This window comes from Triturus cristatus, chromosome 3_2, assembly GCF_964204655.1.
Source record: "Triturus cristatus chromosome 3_2, aTriCri1.1, whole genome shotgun sequence".
Classification (NCBI taxonomy): domain Eukaryota; kingdom Metazoa; phylum Chordata; class Amphibia; order Caudata; family Salamandridae; genus Triturus; species Triturus cristatus.
This window is the reverse complement of record NC_140584.1, coordinates 219,394,325-219,412,407: the sequence shown is the minus strand read 5'-3', so window position 1 is coordinate 219,412,407 and position 18,083 is coordinate 219,394,325. Positions and strand designations below refer to the sequence as shown.

The 18,083-nt window shown below is 43.0% G+C and overlaps 1 protein-coding gene across 1 annotated transcript in view; it reads right to left on the bottom strand.

Moving 5' to 3' along the window:
* Positions 1 to 18,083, bottom strand: part of LOC146857049 (histamine N-methyltransferase A-like) — a 373,700-nt gene that overhangs the window by 258,664 nt on the left and 96,953 nt on the right. Inside the window, exon 3 of the mRNA XM_085647548.1 lies at positions 9,227 to 9,279. Within this exon, the coding sequence (XP_085503674.1) occupies positions 9,227 to 9,279 (53 nt within the window). The remainder of the gene's footprint in view (positions 1 to 9,226; positions 9,280 to 18,083) is intronic.

The window sequence follows — 18,083 nt, the reverse complement described above, 5'->3', positions numbered from 1 at the left end:
GCGAACTAATAAAAACAAGATGGCGGAATGGGACAGAAACCGAAGAGTAGTGGTATCGCCGTCTAGGAAGCAGTGATTGTGTGAGTGCGGGCTATCACCCACGGTGTTAGAGAGAGAGAGATACGTGACATTCACTAAATGCAAGGCATGCCCCGGCGGAGCAGAGCAGTCAAGGTATCGGTCAGCAGCAGAGTGTTTGGATTTGTGCTGTGACTGGCAGGCGTGGCTGTGCCACATGAATAGTGTGAGCGGTCGCGTATTGATGAGCGCAGGCCAATGGCCCAAGAAACGTGTGCGGAGCGGGATCGGGGATCACGCGGAACACCCGGTGAGGCCTGCGCTCTGGCTCCTGGGACAGTGACCGCCGGGGCAAACAAAAAGAAAATCCTGCAGTAAGGTGGGGCGCTGCTGGCGGCAGTGTGGAGCAGAGTTGGGTGCCGGAGATACGGCCTTGCGGAACCGGGCGAGAGCTGATGCAGCCATTATAGAGGGACACTCCTGCGCAGGGAATAGCAGCGATCGGTGGGATCCCACAGTGTGGAGATGCTGTAAAGCTCAGTAAAGCTCAGTTTCAAGGGATCAGTAATCGTGGAGGCCTGCATGTCAGAACTTAGGTAGGAACCCCCACATGTGATATGTTACAAATGTAAATAAGTCTTGAGGCAACAAAGAGAAGCATTGCATATACACAGGGAATTCTCAGTTGTCAAAAAAAGCTGTGCGAATTGGAGGTTCCTTTTGCGATGCTATACCCGGTTGAGGAGCTCCATTGAGGGAAAAATTATGATTTAACAGACACCACAAGCAGCGCAGGAGTATGTGAAGCAGGTGCAGCTCAAGCGAAAGAGTCAACGGAGGTTGCCTTCCCCAGCACTTTCAGAGTCCGGATTCTGGAGCTGAAGTGTCGAAACTGAGAGCAGGTGAAGGTGAGAAAGACTATGGACCTGCTAAAAGGTATGCTCAATGCTATAAATGGATTGAGTGGCGTATTGCAGGACAATGCGAAGTGGGCGGACTGTTGAATGGCTCCGGACAGCGCTATGTGGACAAGTGGGTATTGGGGGAAGCTCCCAAGGGAGACTTTCATGGGACAATAATGGCACTACGGGTAAAGTCTGAAATAATATGCCAGTACAGAAATGCACGTAGTCTACAGATCGCTGACACTGCCTAAGCCTAAATGGGTGGCCTGGGATGAGGCGGGACAAGCCAATGTCATTGAATAGGTCTATGCAATGTAATGGATAAGTGTTTCCTTTTGGACAAGCTGGGGGCGAAGAAGGCACTAAGCAATATAAAAAGTTAACGGTTATGATGAAAAAGTAAAACTGTGAATATAGTTGAATGTTACACAGATCGATGTCTCCAGGCCACACCTGCACCACGGGTGGGAGTTTGGGTATCTGGTCGCCCAATGTGGGTATTACTCAACTTGGTTGCAGTGTTGTTTGCGAGTTATATTTGGATGTGTCTTTGGCATGATTGGGATGCTGAAGTGGGTGGGTGCGTTAAAATGTCAGTTGTAAGTCTAAGCATGGTACTCCAATGGCAGAAAGTTGAATTTGATGTGTGGAGAATTCCAGCTGTATTGTCAGTTATGATTAATGCGCAGGCTAAAGGAATATTATTAAAATGGTGGGCGGGATTAGAATCTTGACATGGAATGTCAGGGGATTGAACAATTTGAAAAAATCAGGAAAGTTCTGGCATACCTAGATAGCCAGCATGTACAGTTGGCTCTACTACAGGAAACTCACCTTACAAAATTGGGAGAGGATAGGGTTGGTTGAAGATGGGCAATGGTAAAGGCGTCATCATCATACTTTAACTATGCTAGAGGGGTCATGATTTTAGTTAAAAGAGGAACACCCTTCACACTCATGCATGTTGGATCCGATGATATGGGACGGTTTAACCTTTTACAAGGGAACCTGTGTGGAACTTCACTAACAATTGTCAATACTTATGGCCCAAATGTCGACGACCCAGAGTTTTTTCATAGAGTGGAGAGCAAATTATTTGTACTGCAGCCTTAGGTGATTTTCTGGGGTGAAGATCTGAACACATAGATAGATCCTGATATGGATTGTAGTGCAAACACACCCTGGCAGGGCAAGCGGGCTGCACAAGTAGTACATGATATTCTGCCCGCCCATGGGCTCATTGATATCTGGAGGGATCAGAATCCTAAGACATGTGAAGGCTCTCATCTTTCGTCAGTACACAAATCATGGTCCAGATTGGACTCTTGGCTGATCTCTGGGGCGGCAACCTCTTGTGTGCAGCAGGTGCAGCACTTACTGTATACAATGTCTGATCACTCACCGGTATCTCTGGATATGTACATTCCCACACAGTACTCGCAGCCCTTCCAGTGGTGACTCCAGCTGTCCTCACTGCTGGATCCAGTCTTTGAAGAGGGGGTGAGACAAGCCATCGAGATGTTTTTTGTTGCAAACGAGGTAAGAGTGGAAGAGGCTGGCACACTCTGGGAGGCATTTAAGGCCACTATCAGGGGTACGTGCATTGGGCTACAGGCAGGGGTGCTAAAAGACTTACGTTCTAGGATGACAAGGTTAGAGAAAGCCATAAGTGTTAGAAAATGAATATACAGCTACACACAAGTCCGAAACACTGGCTGAAATTAGAGAATTGGTAACAGAATATAATGAGACTGCGGACCAGGAAATTAAACATTGGTCTAGGAGTTGGAAGGCACAGACTTATGGGGAAGGGGACGTCCTAGCCATACTCTGGCGGTAAAGATTAGGCCTCCGCGGACGCAGGTATATATCACAGAAATAGACCAACAGGTCAGCACAATATGCTACAGCATGCCTGAATTTATCGAGCAATTCAGAGACTACTATTCTGGATTGTATGGGGGAGGGGGGAAGCGGCAAATGAAGAGGTGCAATTTTTTCTAGAGGAGATAGCACTTGCATGGCTCTCCAATTGGTAAAGAGAGTACCTCCTGCAGCCGTTTACAATCGTGGATGTCAAAGAGGCGATACTGGCAATACCCGCTGGGAAGGCAGCCGGCGTTGACCGGTTGCCCAGTGAATTTTATAAAGCTTATGTAGATCTGCTAGCCCCCCATCTTCACAACATGTATAGCGAAGCATATGAGAATGGGATTCTTCCTCTTATGTTGCGGGAAGCATTATTAATCATCCTGCTGAAACCGGGTTAGCACCCGGGTAGCTGTGATTCATACCACCCACTTTCATTGTTAAACGTAGACACTATATTTATTGCAAGGATGGTTGACATCAGACTATGACCCCTGTTACCTGCATTGGTCCTTCCGGACCATTCGGATTTTGTCCCAACTTGCTCCACCTCACATGACCTGCAAACCTTATTTGCAGTCATGCACCAATTGGATCCGGAGTCCATAGCTGCGGCAGTAATGCTCGATGCTGCTAAAGCATTTGACTCCATCAAGTGGGAGTTCATGTTTGATGTCTTGTGGTGCATGGGGTTGCTTTTTGAGTTTATCCTATGGATTAAACTATTATACACATCGCATGTTGCCAGAGGGCGAATCAACAATTGCTACTCAAATCTGATAGAGATTTGTAAAGCAACACAGTAGGGGTGTCCGATCTCCCAGTTGTTATTCACAATTGTGATGGAACCACTGGCCTGTATAGTGAGACAGAAATATGCAAGAGCAGCACTAGGGTTTAGACAACGTCTACTTATCATATCAATGTACTCGGATGATATGGTGCTCTATGTCCATAACCCGAGGAGGAGCACCATGGGTTGATAAGGGAATATATCAAATACAAATCTCTCTCAGGCCTTGGAATAAACTTTCGCTTGCAGACAGACTAGCAGTCATAAAAATGAGCAAACTCCCTAAGTTTTTATATTTGTTTGTTAATGTGCCTATCCGGTTACCAAAGGCATTTTTCACCAGACTGTGCTCTGTTTTAATCCGCCTGGTCTGGGTGAGTAAACAGCCTCGATGTGGGTGCGAGGTTCTCATAAGGCCGTACTCTCAAGGGGGCTTCGGGGCTCTAGACATGCATATGTACTATCTATGTGTGCTGGCGCATTTTGCTCACTATTGGTATTTCCGCCACCCTTCCAGCCGCATGTTGCGGTGGGGGCGGATGACTTGTTCCCAGAGCCACTGACCACTTTAATACTCAAGGCACGACCTACATATACCCCTAGGGAGATGGGAACGACTGATTGCTCAGCGCAGGTGTGGCGGATGTTAGCGGAGAGGGCTGGAAAGCTTCCTATATATGCAGCGACGCTATCACTAGCGCAACACCCTTATATCTCGGTGGCGCAGGAGACCCGGTCAATTGCGACTCTTGCGGACATGGATATTGTTACAATGGGTGATGTATATCTAGATGGTGCTTTCCTTGCCCTGCGGGACATTCAGGCGTGAAAACCATGCACACCATTGATGGTATTCACGTACCTCAGGCTGAGAGAGGCCCTTAAGGCTTTCAATGTTCAACTCCCCACCGAATCATTAACCCTAAAGCCATTACAAGTAATGATGGCGGGCCCCTCACGTTTAAAGCTGGTTACAGGAATGTATACATCGATGCAGGCTGACATTGTACCACAGCACAGTAAAGATAAGGAACGATGGAACACAGCATTGGATGCGCCACTTACAGAGAAGGAATGGGAATATTGTTGCTCTTTAACAGAGATGTTAACTGCTAATTGTAATTTGAGCATCATCCACTTTAAATTTATCCAACAGCTATATTACACCCCCAAGCAATTCCAAAGATATGGTTTGCAGGAGGAGGCTCATTGTACTAGGTGTAAAACACCTGATGTGGATTTCATACACCTTGCATGGAAATGTGGGAAAGTTCACATTTTTTTAGTACAAGTGACTAAGTCGCTTTCTGAAATGGTACAAGAGTTGGTGAAATGCACGCCACAGGTCTGCCTGTTGGGGATTGTAGATTATTTAAAACCGCAGAATAGACGATTTGTGATAATTACATTATTGTTGGCTGATAGAAAAGTGGGACAACACTGGGACATTAGACATGCCCCCAAACATCAAAAGTGGCTGGAGGATGCTATATAGTGTAGAAACCATTTGTTGCAGTATGCCGAAGAATTGCCACTACCGTCGAGACCAAAGAACATTTGGGCTCCACTAACGTCGTATCTGTTGACAGCGGGGGTGGATGTATTGCCACCTGTAGTCACGGAGAACTGAATCTGAAATCTGGTTCCTGTAAATCCATCTCTGCACATTGTTATTCTAATACAGACTGTATTCATTGGATATCAATTAGGGTACATGTTTTGGGGGTTTAATTTGTGTTTCTGTTTCCCCTTCTTCTAAAGTTGGTTCTATTATTACAATGTTGATGTGTGATACGACGATGAATTTGCCTAAACGTAAATAAAAATAAAAAAAAGATAGTGTGAATTTGTTTTAAAATAAATATTGTCTTAGATAACTATGCGGCATCAGCTCTTCAATCATCATTCCAATCATCTTCTTGGTCCACATCATAAATAAACTCATCGTAGACCTTTCCTGACCTTTCTCGACATTTCTAAAGCGGTGTCTTTAGTTTTCATCAAATAATCATCATCTGATAAGTTCTTTGTGCCCCCCACGGGCACCAACTTGTGTGATAGATTTTACACAAAGAGACCCAAGCAGAAGCTGCCAGATTTAACATGCACATCCACTATATTATATGTTCAAATCAATAGTTCACAATTAATTAGTCAGTCAAAAGGTCTTTATTTCGATTTACATCATAAAAAACATGTTATACATATAAAACACAATCCATAATAAATTGTCCTAGTTGTCGATAAAATCCATAAATAAATTACATACTAAAAACAAGATAAAAAGTTATTAAATACAATACAAAGACTTACGACTGGTACAATCAGTAGCCACTAAAAAGATAAGAACAGATTTCATAGTATAATAAACAATATGCTAAACCACTAGCAACAATATGTGCACTACTGGATTAGGGACTCAAATTCCGTGTCCGAATTGACCAAGCCCAACTGACAAATTTTGATACCCCTATGACAATATACTTAGTCGTGTCAGATTTTAGGATTCTACTGGCAACCTGGGCTGATCTTGTTCCCAGTGAACGGCATACAGGCTTTAGCCATACACATCTAGGTTGAGTGTACATTGGGCAGCAAAAAAGGAAGTGATCAGCAGTTTCTACCTCCTCCACACAAAAGGGACATTTATCATTGCCACATAGATACCATGAACTCGTTACCCCACGAACAGGGAGAGAGCCAACTCTTAACTGATGATACAATTTACGATCAAATGGCTTTGTTATAATGTCCCAGTATTCATCGTAAGTGGGGACATCCTTGATAACAAGGAATAGTGCTGTCATGGAGCCACCCAAAACAGCTGCTAATCTCTTTTCCTTAATCCTACTCCAATAGATTGCTTTAAAAAGCTTCTTTGAGGGGAGAACAGCAGTAACAGGATCAGCCCATAAGGACCCCAGCCCCATATCGATCAGGGAAGCTTTTATTGCTGATAACCAAGGAATCCCGGACGAACCCCGTAGCCCTTTTAATTCCAGGAGTGCCTCGGCATACATAGACAGTTCCCGTGTCGTCCACAGGCGCCGCCAAAACGCAAGTGGTCTATACCGTACCATGTCCTCCACCGCGTTACAGCCTAGGTCATACAATTGGGGAATACGAGGAGTTGATTGCGGTAACCCTATTGCTGATCTAAGAAATTTGTTCTGTGCAACCTTAAGTTTGGACATATCACTAAAGCCCCACAACTCCGCCCCATACATAATGGCTGGAGGAATTTTGGAACCAACAATTAATTAGTATCTTAGGTGCTCTCCAGGCAAAAAGTCCTCCTCTGCCTTTGGAAGACAAACCAAATACCAATAAGACAGCAAAGCCCTTTGGAGTCCACAAACGCACTTGCCGAGGCACACTTAATGATTTCTAAACCAGTGAAGCTGGCTTCCACCGTTTATTTGCGTACATCAATTGGAGTCCACAAGTTGTTTCAGGATTTTCTTTCCAAGTGCGTGACAAACTTGTGTGATAGAGTTTAATTGATCCTTGCTGCTTTTAACCATATGTTTTGTTTTTCTGAGTTTATTTCTGTGCCTGTTCCTTTTTCTGTTCTCTTCCTCATCGGAACAAGACCAAAAATCATCTTCAGATCTACTCTCCTTTCTTTTCTTCTCCAAAATGATCTCTACTACCTCCCTAACAGAAGCTTTATCCTCATTGTGAACGAATCTACTTAAACTTTCCTCACTGACTCTACCTTTAACTACCTGCGCCTGAACAGCACACTCCTCAGTTGACATTTTTATTTTCATAATTTTTCTTTTTTTTAAACTCAAACCAACCAAACAAATATTAACACTGATCTAATCTTCCACAAATATAGTCATAGCTGTTATCCACCTTCCTAAAGCTTTGTTTGTGCTATCGATGTTCCACTCTCCTCAGTTGCATAAACAGTGCCTAGCAATGTCGCACCCTGCCCCTTTCACTGAATCGGCAGTGCGATTCCAATTCAAAAACATGTTACTCTGCCCAAACCAAGATGGGCACTGTAATCTTACAAGATCATAGCTAACCAATCATTGGACTTCTACACTCCGACTCCGATCGCATTTTTTTTCTCTCTAACTGCCACACTACCGGACTTCGAGCCCAGGCTGAATTGAGTCTCCTTGCCTCCTGGCTTGTGCTGATTCATGCGCTCACCCCGTGTGCACAGACTTTCATACGAAAAATACTCTAATCTGTGCAAATCAATGTCTTTGTTAAATCATTTCCTCACAAGTTTCCATAAATACGTTGCCATCCACCTTCTGAACTTTAAACAATTACTCCATGCACAAAATAACCACCATTCAACCAAAAATACACCGCTTCTGAAAATTAGAAACCTTCAACCATTTCAAATACTCACACACTATCAAAGTACCAAAACATACATAACAAAAGGGACGTTTCTGAACAGGAGCAGCATTTAAAAGAGGAGGAGAGTTCTATACTAGAGACATTTAATGTTTATTGAGATTCCAGTACTGGATTTTCTTCTTTGGAAAGTTCTTTGAAGGTGCTGCTGGCAGGAGTAGAAAATAAAAGATTATGCATAATGGTAGCCTCCGGTCTTGTAATGAAATACCAGATTTTTCCCTGGTGTATTAACTAGAATTAAGAGGTGGAGAATAGGGCCTGTTTTGAATCTTGCTTCACTATCTGATAAAAGGGACAATCATGGAATCTCTCAGCATACTGGATAATTTAATGCTTATATTGGAGGAATCTGTTAGCTAAAAGGGAACCTATATTTGAAAATCTTTTTTAAGATCCTGCTTAGACTTGATAATTGAATGAAACAACACATATTTTCTATATTCTGTACACATTTGGATGGATGAGTGCAGTGTAAAGGGAGCTTTTTTCTATATGGGAGTGTATTGTTCTATTTTTGATATCAGTACAAAATAGATTATTTTATGTATAGAAAGTCTCACAAATTAGTAATTGACTTTTTTGTAGTAATGTGATATGGGTAGACAGCTTCCTACGTTTTTGTGGTAGCCAATTATTTCAGCTAGGCTTGTTTTTTTAATTATTTTGTTGCTAAATTTTTTGCTCACCATTACTAAAACATTCATAAATTTCCAAGAGGTACGATGGAGACACTAAACACCCCCTGATAATTATCAGAAATGTCTACAGACCACTTTCTGTGCTGGAGGAGTCATATTTTAATGATTTGTTGGAAACAATGTTTCCCTATGCCTTCTAAATATGATCCCTTTATTTTCTAGCAATAGCTGAAACAGCAGCCATTCTACTGTATTTTCCGGTCTCTTTATAACCCAGGCCAACCTCTTACATTGCCAAGAAATAGGTTGAAAGCTTGAAATTTACAGTAGTGCAAGCCATATTGTATAATGTTTTGCAACATGCAAAATCAAGAACAGAGATTCGGTTTACATTCATATGGCTCAACATTAGTTCACCAATTGCTTGTGTCACTGAGGAAAGGCAAATATGCATATACAGGTCAGGATTATTTGCATAGCTATGGTCTAGCATTTACAATTCATTATTATGACAGTCACACCACACACCTTATTCAAGTAGTGTCTTCATCAAAGCCAAAAGAACAAGCAATGCATTAGGAAAAAGAAATACATTGAAATGACTAAAACGTACAAACCTGTTCCACTCCCTATACCTAAGACATTGATTGAAGACTTCCCTTGTCCTGTCCTGAAAGTAAAATGGATACAACGTTTTATTGCTGTGAATCAATTAAACAATATACTAATGCTTTATCGAAATTTTGTAGTAGTATAGAAGACAAATATCTAAAGTTATCATATGAGGACCATTGTTTCTCTAATCATATACATCTGAATTATTACAGAAGTACACTTTAATGGAAGTACTATTTGAATTGGAGAGATCCATATAGGATGTATTTTTCAAATGAATGGTATTAAAAAGACAATACATTTGAATTAAAACATCATGTTCAGTTTCAGTTTTGGTATTGTCTGATATATATACTGTTAGACCTGTCATTGTTAGGATAGTCTTCCCAAACGTTTTGCCTGCTTACCTTATTGTTTTGCTGTATCATTTTGTTGGGCTTATGTCTCTGCGCACTTTACCACTGCTGACCAGTGCTAAAGTCCCTTGTAAAGTGAAATACTATATACCCAAAGTCTGTAATGTAAAGGCTACTAGTGGGCTTGCAGCACTGATTGTGCCACCTACACAAGCAGCATTTCAAATCGGTCTCAGGCTTGCCATTGCAGGGCTTGTGTGTGCTGTTTACTGCCACTCCGATTTGGGATTTAAAACCACTTTTCAAGCCTTAAACTCCCCTTTTATTACACATAAGTCAACCCTAAGGTAGGCCCTAGGTAGCCTTAAGGGCAAGGTGCTGTGTTAGTAAAAGTTAGGACGTGTCTTTTTAAGTTTTACATTTCCTGGTAATGACAAACAGCTAAATTAGTTTTTCACGACTGAGAGGCCAACTCCTCTCATAGGCTAGCATTGGAAATACCTTAATACACTTTTAAGCTGTAATTCCCGAGTAGAAATGACTAGCTGAATTTTATATCTTTGGAATTGTAATTATAAATTATCTCTAATGGTAAAGTTGTATTTAACATTATTATTTTAGAATGACACTTTTAGAAAGTATATTTTACCAGACTGGGGCAACCCAATATTCCCCCAGGAATCTGGGTAACTAAGTCAAAAAACAAAATGTCCCTGGAGGGATTATTTCCAGTACACATTGTGTTTTGTTGGTCTTTAAATCCAACACTATAATTATTATGCAGACGATACCATTTACAGTTTAACCAATACAATGAAATAAAACTTAGGAGTACTGGTCAAACACATTTTTCTTATTTTGTTTTCACACTTCTTCTATTTATCATACAAAGATTAATAATCACATAAACAATATATATTCAGGGTTAGGTTTACAATTGGCAATATTAATACAAAAACACTGTCACATCCCACATGATCAAATCAACAAATACAAATTTGGGCATTTCTCTGCTCTTACTGCTCTGTTTGCTGCAGCCTGTCTCCAATACATGTCTGGAGTTGGTGACAGCTACACTTGGTGCATTCACTCTAGACAGCCACAAAAACAAGAAGGGTGTGTGTAACAGAGAACTCATCTGCATTCACCTGCATTTTGATAGCTCTTCCTGGGCAGAAAGAGAGAGTTGGAGCTGACACTTACACCCACCTGAAAGTGCAGTGTCCTGTTTCCCATACAAAAGGCTGATTACCACCCACTGATAGTCTGGAGCCAGGGCTGGAAAGAAATGGACACATGTGCACTTCAAGGGACTGCTTTGAAGTCACCCCACTTCAAAGGTACACCTGGGTTTAAGTACTGGGGCTCCGACCCAACTAAGAGAATGCACTTCTGGACCTGTGATGAACTTTATCAGAAGTAAAGACTGCTGTGCTCTAAGGATTGCTATTCTGCTTAACTATGGCTCTGGAAGAAATGTTTTTTTCTCCTTTGCTGTGCTGCCCTGCTGCTTGCTGATCTATTCCCTGCTGAGGACAAGGCCAGGGCCCATCTCACTTGAACTCAGAGTGACACCAAGGGCTTGCAGACTTGCCCTCTGTTCGGAAGTCTCAGGGACATCAAAGACTTCCTTCAACAGCACCTCAACTCTGCCATCAGTAGGTCTGCATCTACCAAGTTGTGCCAACCCTGCCTAGACCCTTGACATTTGACTTCTGCTGTCCTGAACAAAATCAACTCAGTGATGACTTTGTGCCGGTCGGAACCAACACATTACCATTAAACACCAACGCATCGACTCTTCGATGTTGTTGCTTCCTCCATCCAAGGTTCTCTTTCAGCAGGACCTGTGTGAGTTCTGTAGCCTGCCTGCCCTCCATTGTGGTGGGCCTGAACTTTGGATCTACCCCGGTCCAGTGCAACCTCAATTCACCCAGAAGCACTATATTTGGATGTATTCCTTAAAAATTCATAACTCCGGTTCTACTTATTTTGTTGTTTTGGCATTATTTTACTCATCAAAATATAATCTACTTTTCTAACCCTGTGTGGAGAATTTCTGTGGTGTTTTCATTGTGCTACTTTGTGTTAATGTGTGTATGTTGCACACATACTTTACACATTGCCCCTTTAGATAAGCCTGCCTGCTCTATACCAAGCTACCAGAGGGTAAGCACAGGTTACCTTATTGTGGGTATCTAGCTTACCCTGACTAGAGTGGGTGTTACTGCTTATACAGGGTGCCTACTCTGACAGCCAGAAACCATAGTTCTAACATTGGTGATCAGCAGTGAGGATAGGCCTTGTGTTTGTGCCACACTATATAGTAACTCATTGCTCACAACAATGGTATACTAAGACCAATATCAATTCTTCCTAAATTGGTATCTTTCCAAAAGTGTTTTTTCCCAATGCTCATTTTTTTCCTGCAATATCTGTGGCCTGATCTAGCAATCTGGAATCCGAGCTGGCCAATCTGGAGACCTACACAGTGGCCAAGCTCAAGTAATTCTACCAAGACAGGAGGGTGTTCACTAAGGGAAGTGGCAAGAAGGCAGAGCTTCTAAAAGACTTAAGAGCATGGGCAACAGTCTGTCATACCATCACAGAGGATGAGGGATCACAGTCTGAGAAGGAATTGGAAAAGGACCTGTCTGGGGGTCTTGTCATGCAGTCCACTGATGTGTGGGTAACATTCTCCCAGGATTGGAAGTCTGCAGCACACCAGGCAATAGGTTGTCTGCAATTAACCTGTCCCCAAAGGAGCTGAAGGACAGGAGGGAGGAGAGAAAGCTGAAGCTAGAGCTTGCAAAATTGAAATTGGAGAAGGAGCAGACCCATGCCAAGCTAGAGAAGGAGCAGGCCCTTGTTAAAATGGTGGAAGAACAAGCTCTAGAGGAGAAGAGACTAGCCATGCTGTAGAGGTAGATGTCTATGAGCTGCGTCTCAGAGAGCTGGACATAAGAGCACTACAATTGTGGTCCAGCAATATTGGCAGCATACCTGCAGTGTCCAGTTGTGCTTCTTGAGTCTGGATCCTAAGGATTTCTTGCCCATAATGAGAGGGTGACAGAGATAAGTGGGTTGCCGCCAATGAAGTGGCTGTGAAAGTGCACACAGTCCTATAGGAGCTGTGGGGGCATAGTCTATGGAGGTTTTTACCCACAGTGGGAAGGGGCACACTCATTACACTAGAGATAGAGGACCAGACATGCTACACTGCTTAGAAAGCCATGTTAGTCAGTAAGTTTGGCTTGACCCCTGAAAAGTATAGGCAATGGTTCATGGCCTCCACAAACTCTCCAGACAAACTTGGGTGGATTATTGGATTATGCTAGTGAGGGGGAGCATGGTTGATGACTAATCAGGGCTGTAAAACTTATTTTTAAAGGAGCACATGCTTGATACTTGTTTTCCAGAGCTGTGCCAACACCTGGTTGATAGCAAGCTTACTGACCCCAGGAAGCTTGCTGAGGTGGCAGGCATCTGAGTCAGCACCAAAATGTCCAAGAAGGTATCTGGAGGGACTCCCATTAGGGTGGTCAGGGATCCAACCAGTAGCAGGAGAGAGAAAGATAAAAAGACAGAGTTCTCTAAAGACCCCCACACAACTCATAGTGGAGAGGGTCTCTTTTACATTCCCAATCTGGCCACCATAAGAAAATCTCCCTTGACAAAAGACAGCAGCCCAAGCCCATCAAATGCTATGAGTGCTATACATATGGACGTTACAAGGGAGATCCCAAGTGTCCAAAAAGAGTACCACCTCCCACTGGAGGACAGATTCCACGGGTGGCTAGTATAGTGCCTTGGAAGGAGTTTGTCCCAGTTAATGAGAGAGCGTTTATTGGGTTTATGCTAGTGTCCATAGGTGAAAGTGAGATGGTTCGTAGGATCCATGTGCCCTCAAATACTACAAGCATAGACAGTGGGTCACCATCGATGGGCATAGTGTTGAGGCTCTGAAGGATACAGGTGCCAGCATGACTATGGTAAGGGTTCAACTGGTGTCCCCAAAACTGGTGTTTCCCAATGCATTTTACTAAGTTGTGGTGGCTGACAACAGAGAGGGTCACTACCCAGGGGCCCTGGTTCTATTTGAGTGGGGGGGTTCAGGTCTTCTGAAGGTTACTGTCAGACCTGCCATGCCTGTGGTCTGTTTTCTTGGTAATTACCTTGAGCACATTACATGGAAGGAAGTGGAGCACAAGTCTCATGTGGGGATGTTAGGGATACCTGATTGGATCTGTGCTACCACACGGTCCATGGCTGCCCAGGATGCGAGTCAAAAAGGGCTGGAGCCCAGATTAATGGCCCAGCCAGCTGCTAAGAAGGGAAAAGGCAGAGGGCACTGGAGATCAGACCCTGAATGTACTCCAAGTGAGGTAGATGGGACACCTGTGGTGGCCACCCCTGAGTCCACTGAGGAGGGCAATGCTTCCCTTGGTGAACTGTCTGCAGCTGCTGGATGGCATGTAGAAGGAAGACCCACCAAGGAGGGGTTTTCTAGGGCTAAAAGGGAGTGTCGAACCCTTGATGGCACAAGGAAACAGGCTGAAACCAGAGAGGGCAGCATTGTCTCACAGCAGACATCATTAAGCAATCGTTAACATCATTAACCAGAACATCGGCAAAAACAGCAAAAAAAAAGGACCCGACCCAATCTCTGAATTGTATTGGGTTCAATTGGCAGGGCTCCAGTCCAGTGCAGAAGCAATGGCAAAACAGGTGGAGCTGATGGCAGCACCAATGACCATCCACAGGATGTTCCAGGAGTATCTGGATGATCCAAAAGAGGTCTATATGGAACAAAATCCATTGATGTATTGGTATGGGAAGATGCGCCAATGGCCAGAGCTCAGCAGGCTGGCAATAAAGTATCTGGCTTGTCCTGTCGCTAGTGTGTCTGCTGAACGTGTGTTCAGTTCAGCTGGTGTGGTCGTCACAGTGAGAAGGGCCAGTCTCTCCCCTCAAAATGTGGAGAGATTGACTATGACCAAAATTAATAAAGGTGTGGTCATCACAGTGAGAAGGACCAGTCTCTCACCTCAAAATGTAGAGAGATTGACTATGATCACAATTAACAAACATTTTATACCACACAATTATACCATTCCTGAAACAGCAGCACAGGAGGAGGAAGACGGTGATTGGTCCAAAATTGAATCAAATGTGTTAGCTGACCAACTTCTGGGTGAGCCACCTAAGTTTGAGGATGAACTCTACTTCCCGGACAAAGTATACCAGTGCCCCCATAGAATCTTTAAAATGTTCTCGTTGAACTTAGTTCTTTCTTAGCTAGAGAAACATTGTTATTTTTGTGTCAGATTCATGCTGCCCCACCTTTTTTATTACTCACATATATATTTCCAGATTGCAGTTGGACCAGTATGCATTGAAGAAGCCTCCACTATTCCTTTATGACATTGGGGACAATACCTACTCCCCTCGCATGCTACTTGCCTAATGTCTATTACTTTTTGCATCACTTAGCACTAGAAGGCATGTACCATAATATTATTTATTATCCTACAAGACTACCTGCCAAGACCAAATTCCAATATGTTGCCTGCACCAAAGATGATTGAATACCTATCTGAACTACCCATGCTTGTATTGGATCAGGTAACTTTAACTATTGTAACGGTGAGGGACTGATTGCGTAAGTGATGATTTAAGTTGATTGATGATTCATGTGGTGGCAGACACTTAGGAAGGGGTATGTTGAACTGTAATATGGGAAATTTCTTGAGATGATTATTGATTTGCATTGTTTGGATTCTTCAGACACCAGAACAGTTTACCTATGCAAATACTGCAATTCTGTTTCATTCTCTACTTGATCTTCAACAGCAGTGCTCTGCACTCCATGTCTATCTTGCTTGGGTCATCGTGATTCATGATGATGATGACTGGTCTGGGACGGCATTACTTGGAGTCAAGACTGAAGGAGTATCATGGAAGAACTCAGGGAGGGACTGGGAGCTGGAGGACTACCTCTTCAGTAGCTAGAAGCAAGAAGTTATCGAGTATACTATCAACTTGAGGTCAAAGGTAAACCAAGAGTCTGAGGCCTAGTACTCAGCTGTGTGGAATAGAGAGAGGTGCATTTGTGAAATACTGCTCAGTGTGTGTTGAACTTGTTGCAAAAGTGATACTATGAGTCTCCCTTTCGTTTTTTTGGCACTGCCTCTGAGTCTTCTTGATACACTCCTCATGAAGCTTGCTTTCCTTCTATCCTTCTTCATGACTCTAAATACAGTTTCTCTTTTATAATCCACAGGCCTTCTTCTTCTCTCCTTCATGAATGAATGGTAAAATGTTGGCAGAGCAAAACAACACTCCCGCTTACCTACTGGACCAGTGCAGAGAGACCCCAAAGAGTGGGAATTCCAGAGGAGAAAAAAGACGCACCACCCATTTTTGCAATACAGTATCATTTTTTTTTAACATATTAACTAAGAGAAGTGGAGGAGGAGGGTGTTGAAAGAAGGGGGTTGAAATCCTTGTTGGGGTCCTGGATAGCCTGGGTACCACATAGGTGCATGTGTTGGGTATGGATGGCTAGGGTATCCATATATGGTTGGGGAAGGGGGAGAAGTCCCTCTCTACCTCCATTGTTGCCTCAACTGTCATTGCTCGAATCACTGTGGAAAGAGCGGTTAGATCGTATAGACGTTGTTGACCCATCTTCCAAGGATATGTCGCATCCAGGTAGTTGATAATCCTCCTTGGTGTAGGAGTATATTTTTTCTTTATCGAACCTCCTAATGACCGTCTGTAGTTTATGTATTTTCTGTTGCATCAGATAATCTTGGTGTTCACTCATCTCCGCGTTTATTTCTGCCAAGCGTGTTTTGTATGCAGAGATGCTGATCCCTGTTTTCAGTCCATTTTCGTTATGTTGATCCTGATGATTAGGATATCGGCTAGGTGTTTAGCTGTGCTGATGATGAGGACTAACCAATCGCGGGTACATTTCCAGGCTTCTTCCATTCACGTCTGAAGATAAGTTCATCTAAAAAGATGTGTGGTGTTGTGGTTGCTAGTAAGCCATTGGGGGGCAGGTGGGCTCTCAAGTATTCTGTTATCACTGCTCCGTGTTGAGCTATCTTCACTTGTTGTTTCTTGAGGGACGCAATGGAGTTCCAATCCCCAAGGCTGCTAATGATTGCCATGTTTCCCACTGTGTCAAGCAACAAGGGTGTTTTCAAAATTTCTGCCACAATGTCTTCTCCGAAGCTAAGCCCCGTATTTTCATTCATGGTGAATATGATGGTGTAGCTGTGTATCATAAGTGAAAGGGTTACAAGAGGAGAGTGGGTAAAGCAGAAGAGTAGTCCCTCGGCTGGGCCGCTATGCTAAAGTCTATAAATCAAAAAGGAGGGGGGACTAAGAGCTAGTTGAGGTCCAGTACCTGTGCTCCGCATAGTAGTATAGAACCAACAATTGGGATACTGTTCGTATAAGGACACCATTATTGTCCACAAAGACAAAGAATAGGGGAGAACAAAGAGGTCTAGGTTCTGACCTAACAGATAGAGACAATCACAGATATTTATTTTCTCCTCCACTTCCAGGACCACCAGCCGCTGGTATTCCTGCTGGATACTCTACAGCATCTGCCGTCGCAAGCGGGTCGCACTCTCCTGCCTGTCAGGTGGTCCGAAACCAGCAGGAGCAGCTATATTGAGAAAAACAAAAAAGACAAATTGTAAATAATGCTCTGTGCAAACAGTTGTTTTAAATAACTGGGTGGCACACTAGCAGTACATTGATGGTCTCCTAGAGCCATTGGAATGTATTTGATGTGATTATGATTAGGAGAATCATAAGGCCAATTTTATGTTTTCTGTTACCCACACATGTTGCCAAACATTATAAAAAACACTGACTGAGTGGCAGAAAAGTAACAGGCAGAGAATAACATCACAGGATTGAAATAAACTGTGATTGGATTATTTATTTTCTAAAGGCTTTTTAAGTCACAACTATAAAGAGAGTCAGAAACTTTGAGTTGGAAAATAAATGATTTCTCATTGATGAGTACAGCATCATGCACTATTTGGAGTACAAGTTGTGTGTTGTGCCAAAATAATAAAGCCATGGTCATTGGCTAGCCTGAGCCTCTGCTAGCTTGCTACAGTGTGCAGCTGTAGTTGACAATTATCTATTTTTAATTCTAATGGCCCAGTTCTTAGCCAAATGTATTTCCCTTTCTGCCCTGTCTCCATTGAGCCTGATGAATAATAAGATACTACATAAGCCACACACCTCATGTGTGAAATGCGAATATTAATATATCATCTTGTCTATTATAAGTACACGTTGAGGAAAATGAATCTAATGGACCGCACTACAGGCAAAGGAACTGATTATATAGATTTTATTTGGCATATACTTCCCTATGTATCCCATATACCAAACTTGATACCAAATCATGCACTTACTCCCACTTTACTCTGCCACCACGTATTTCCAACAAAATATTTTGCTGCGCAAT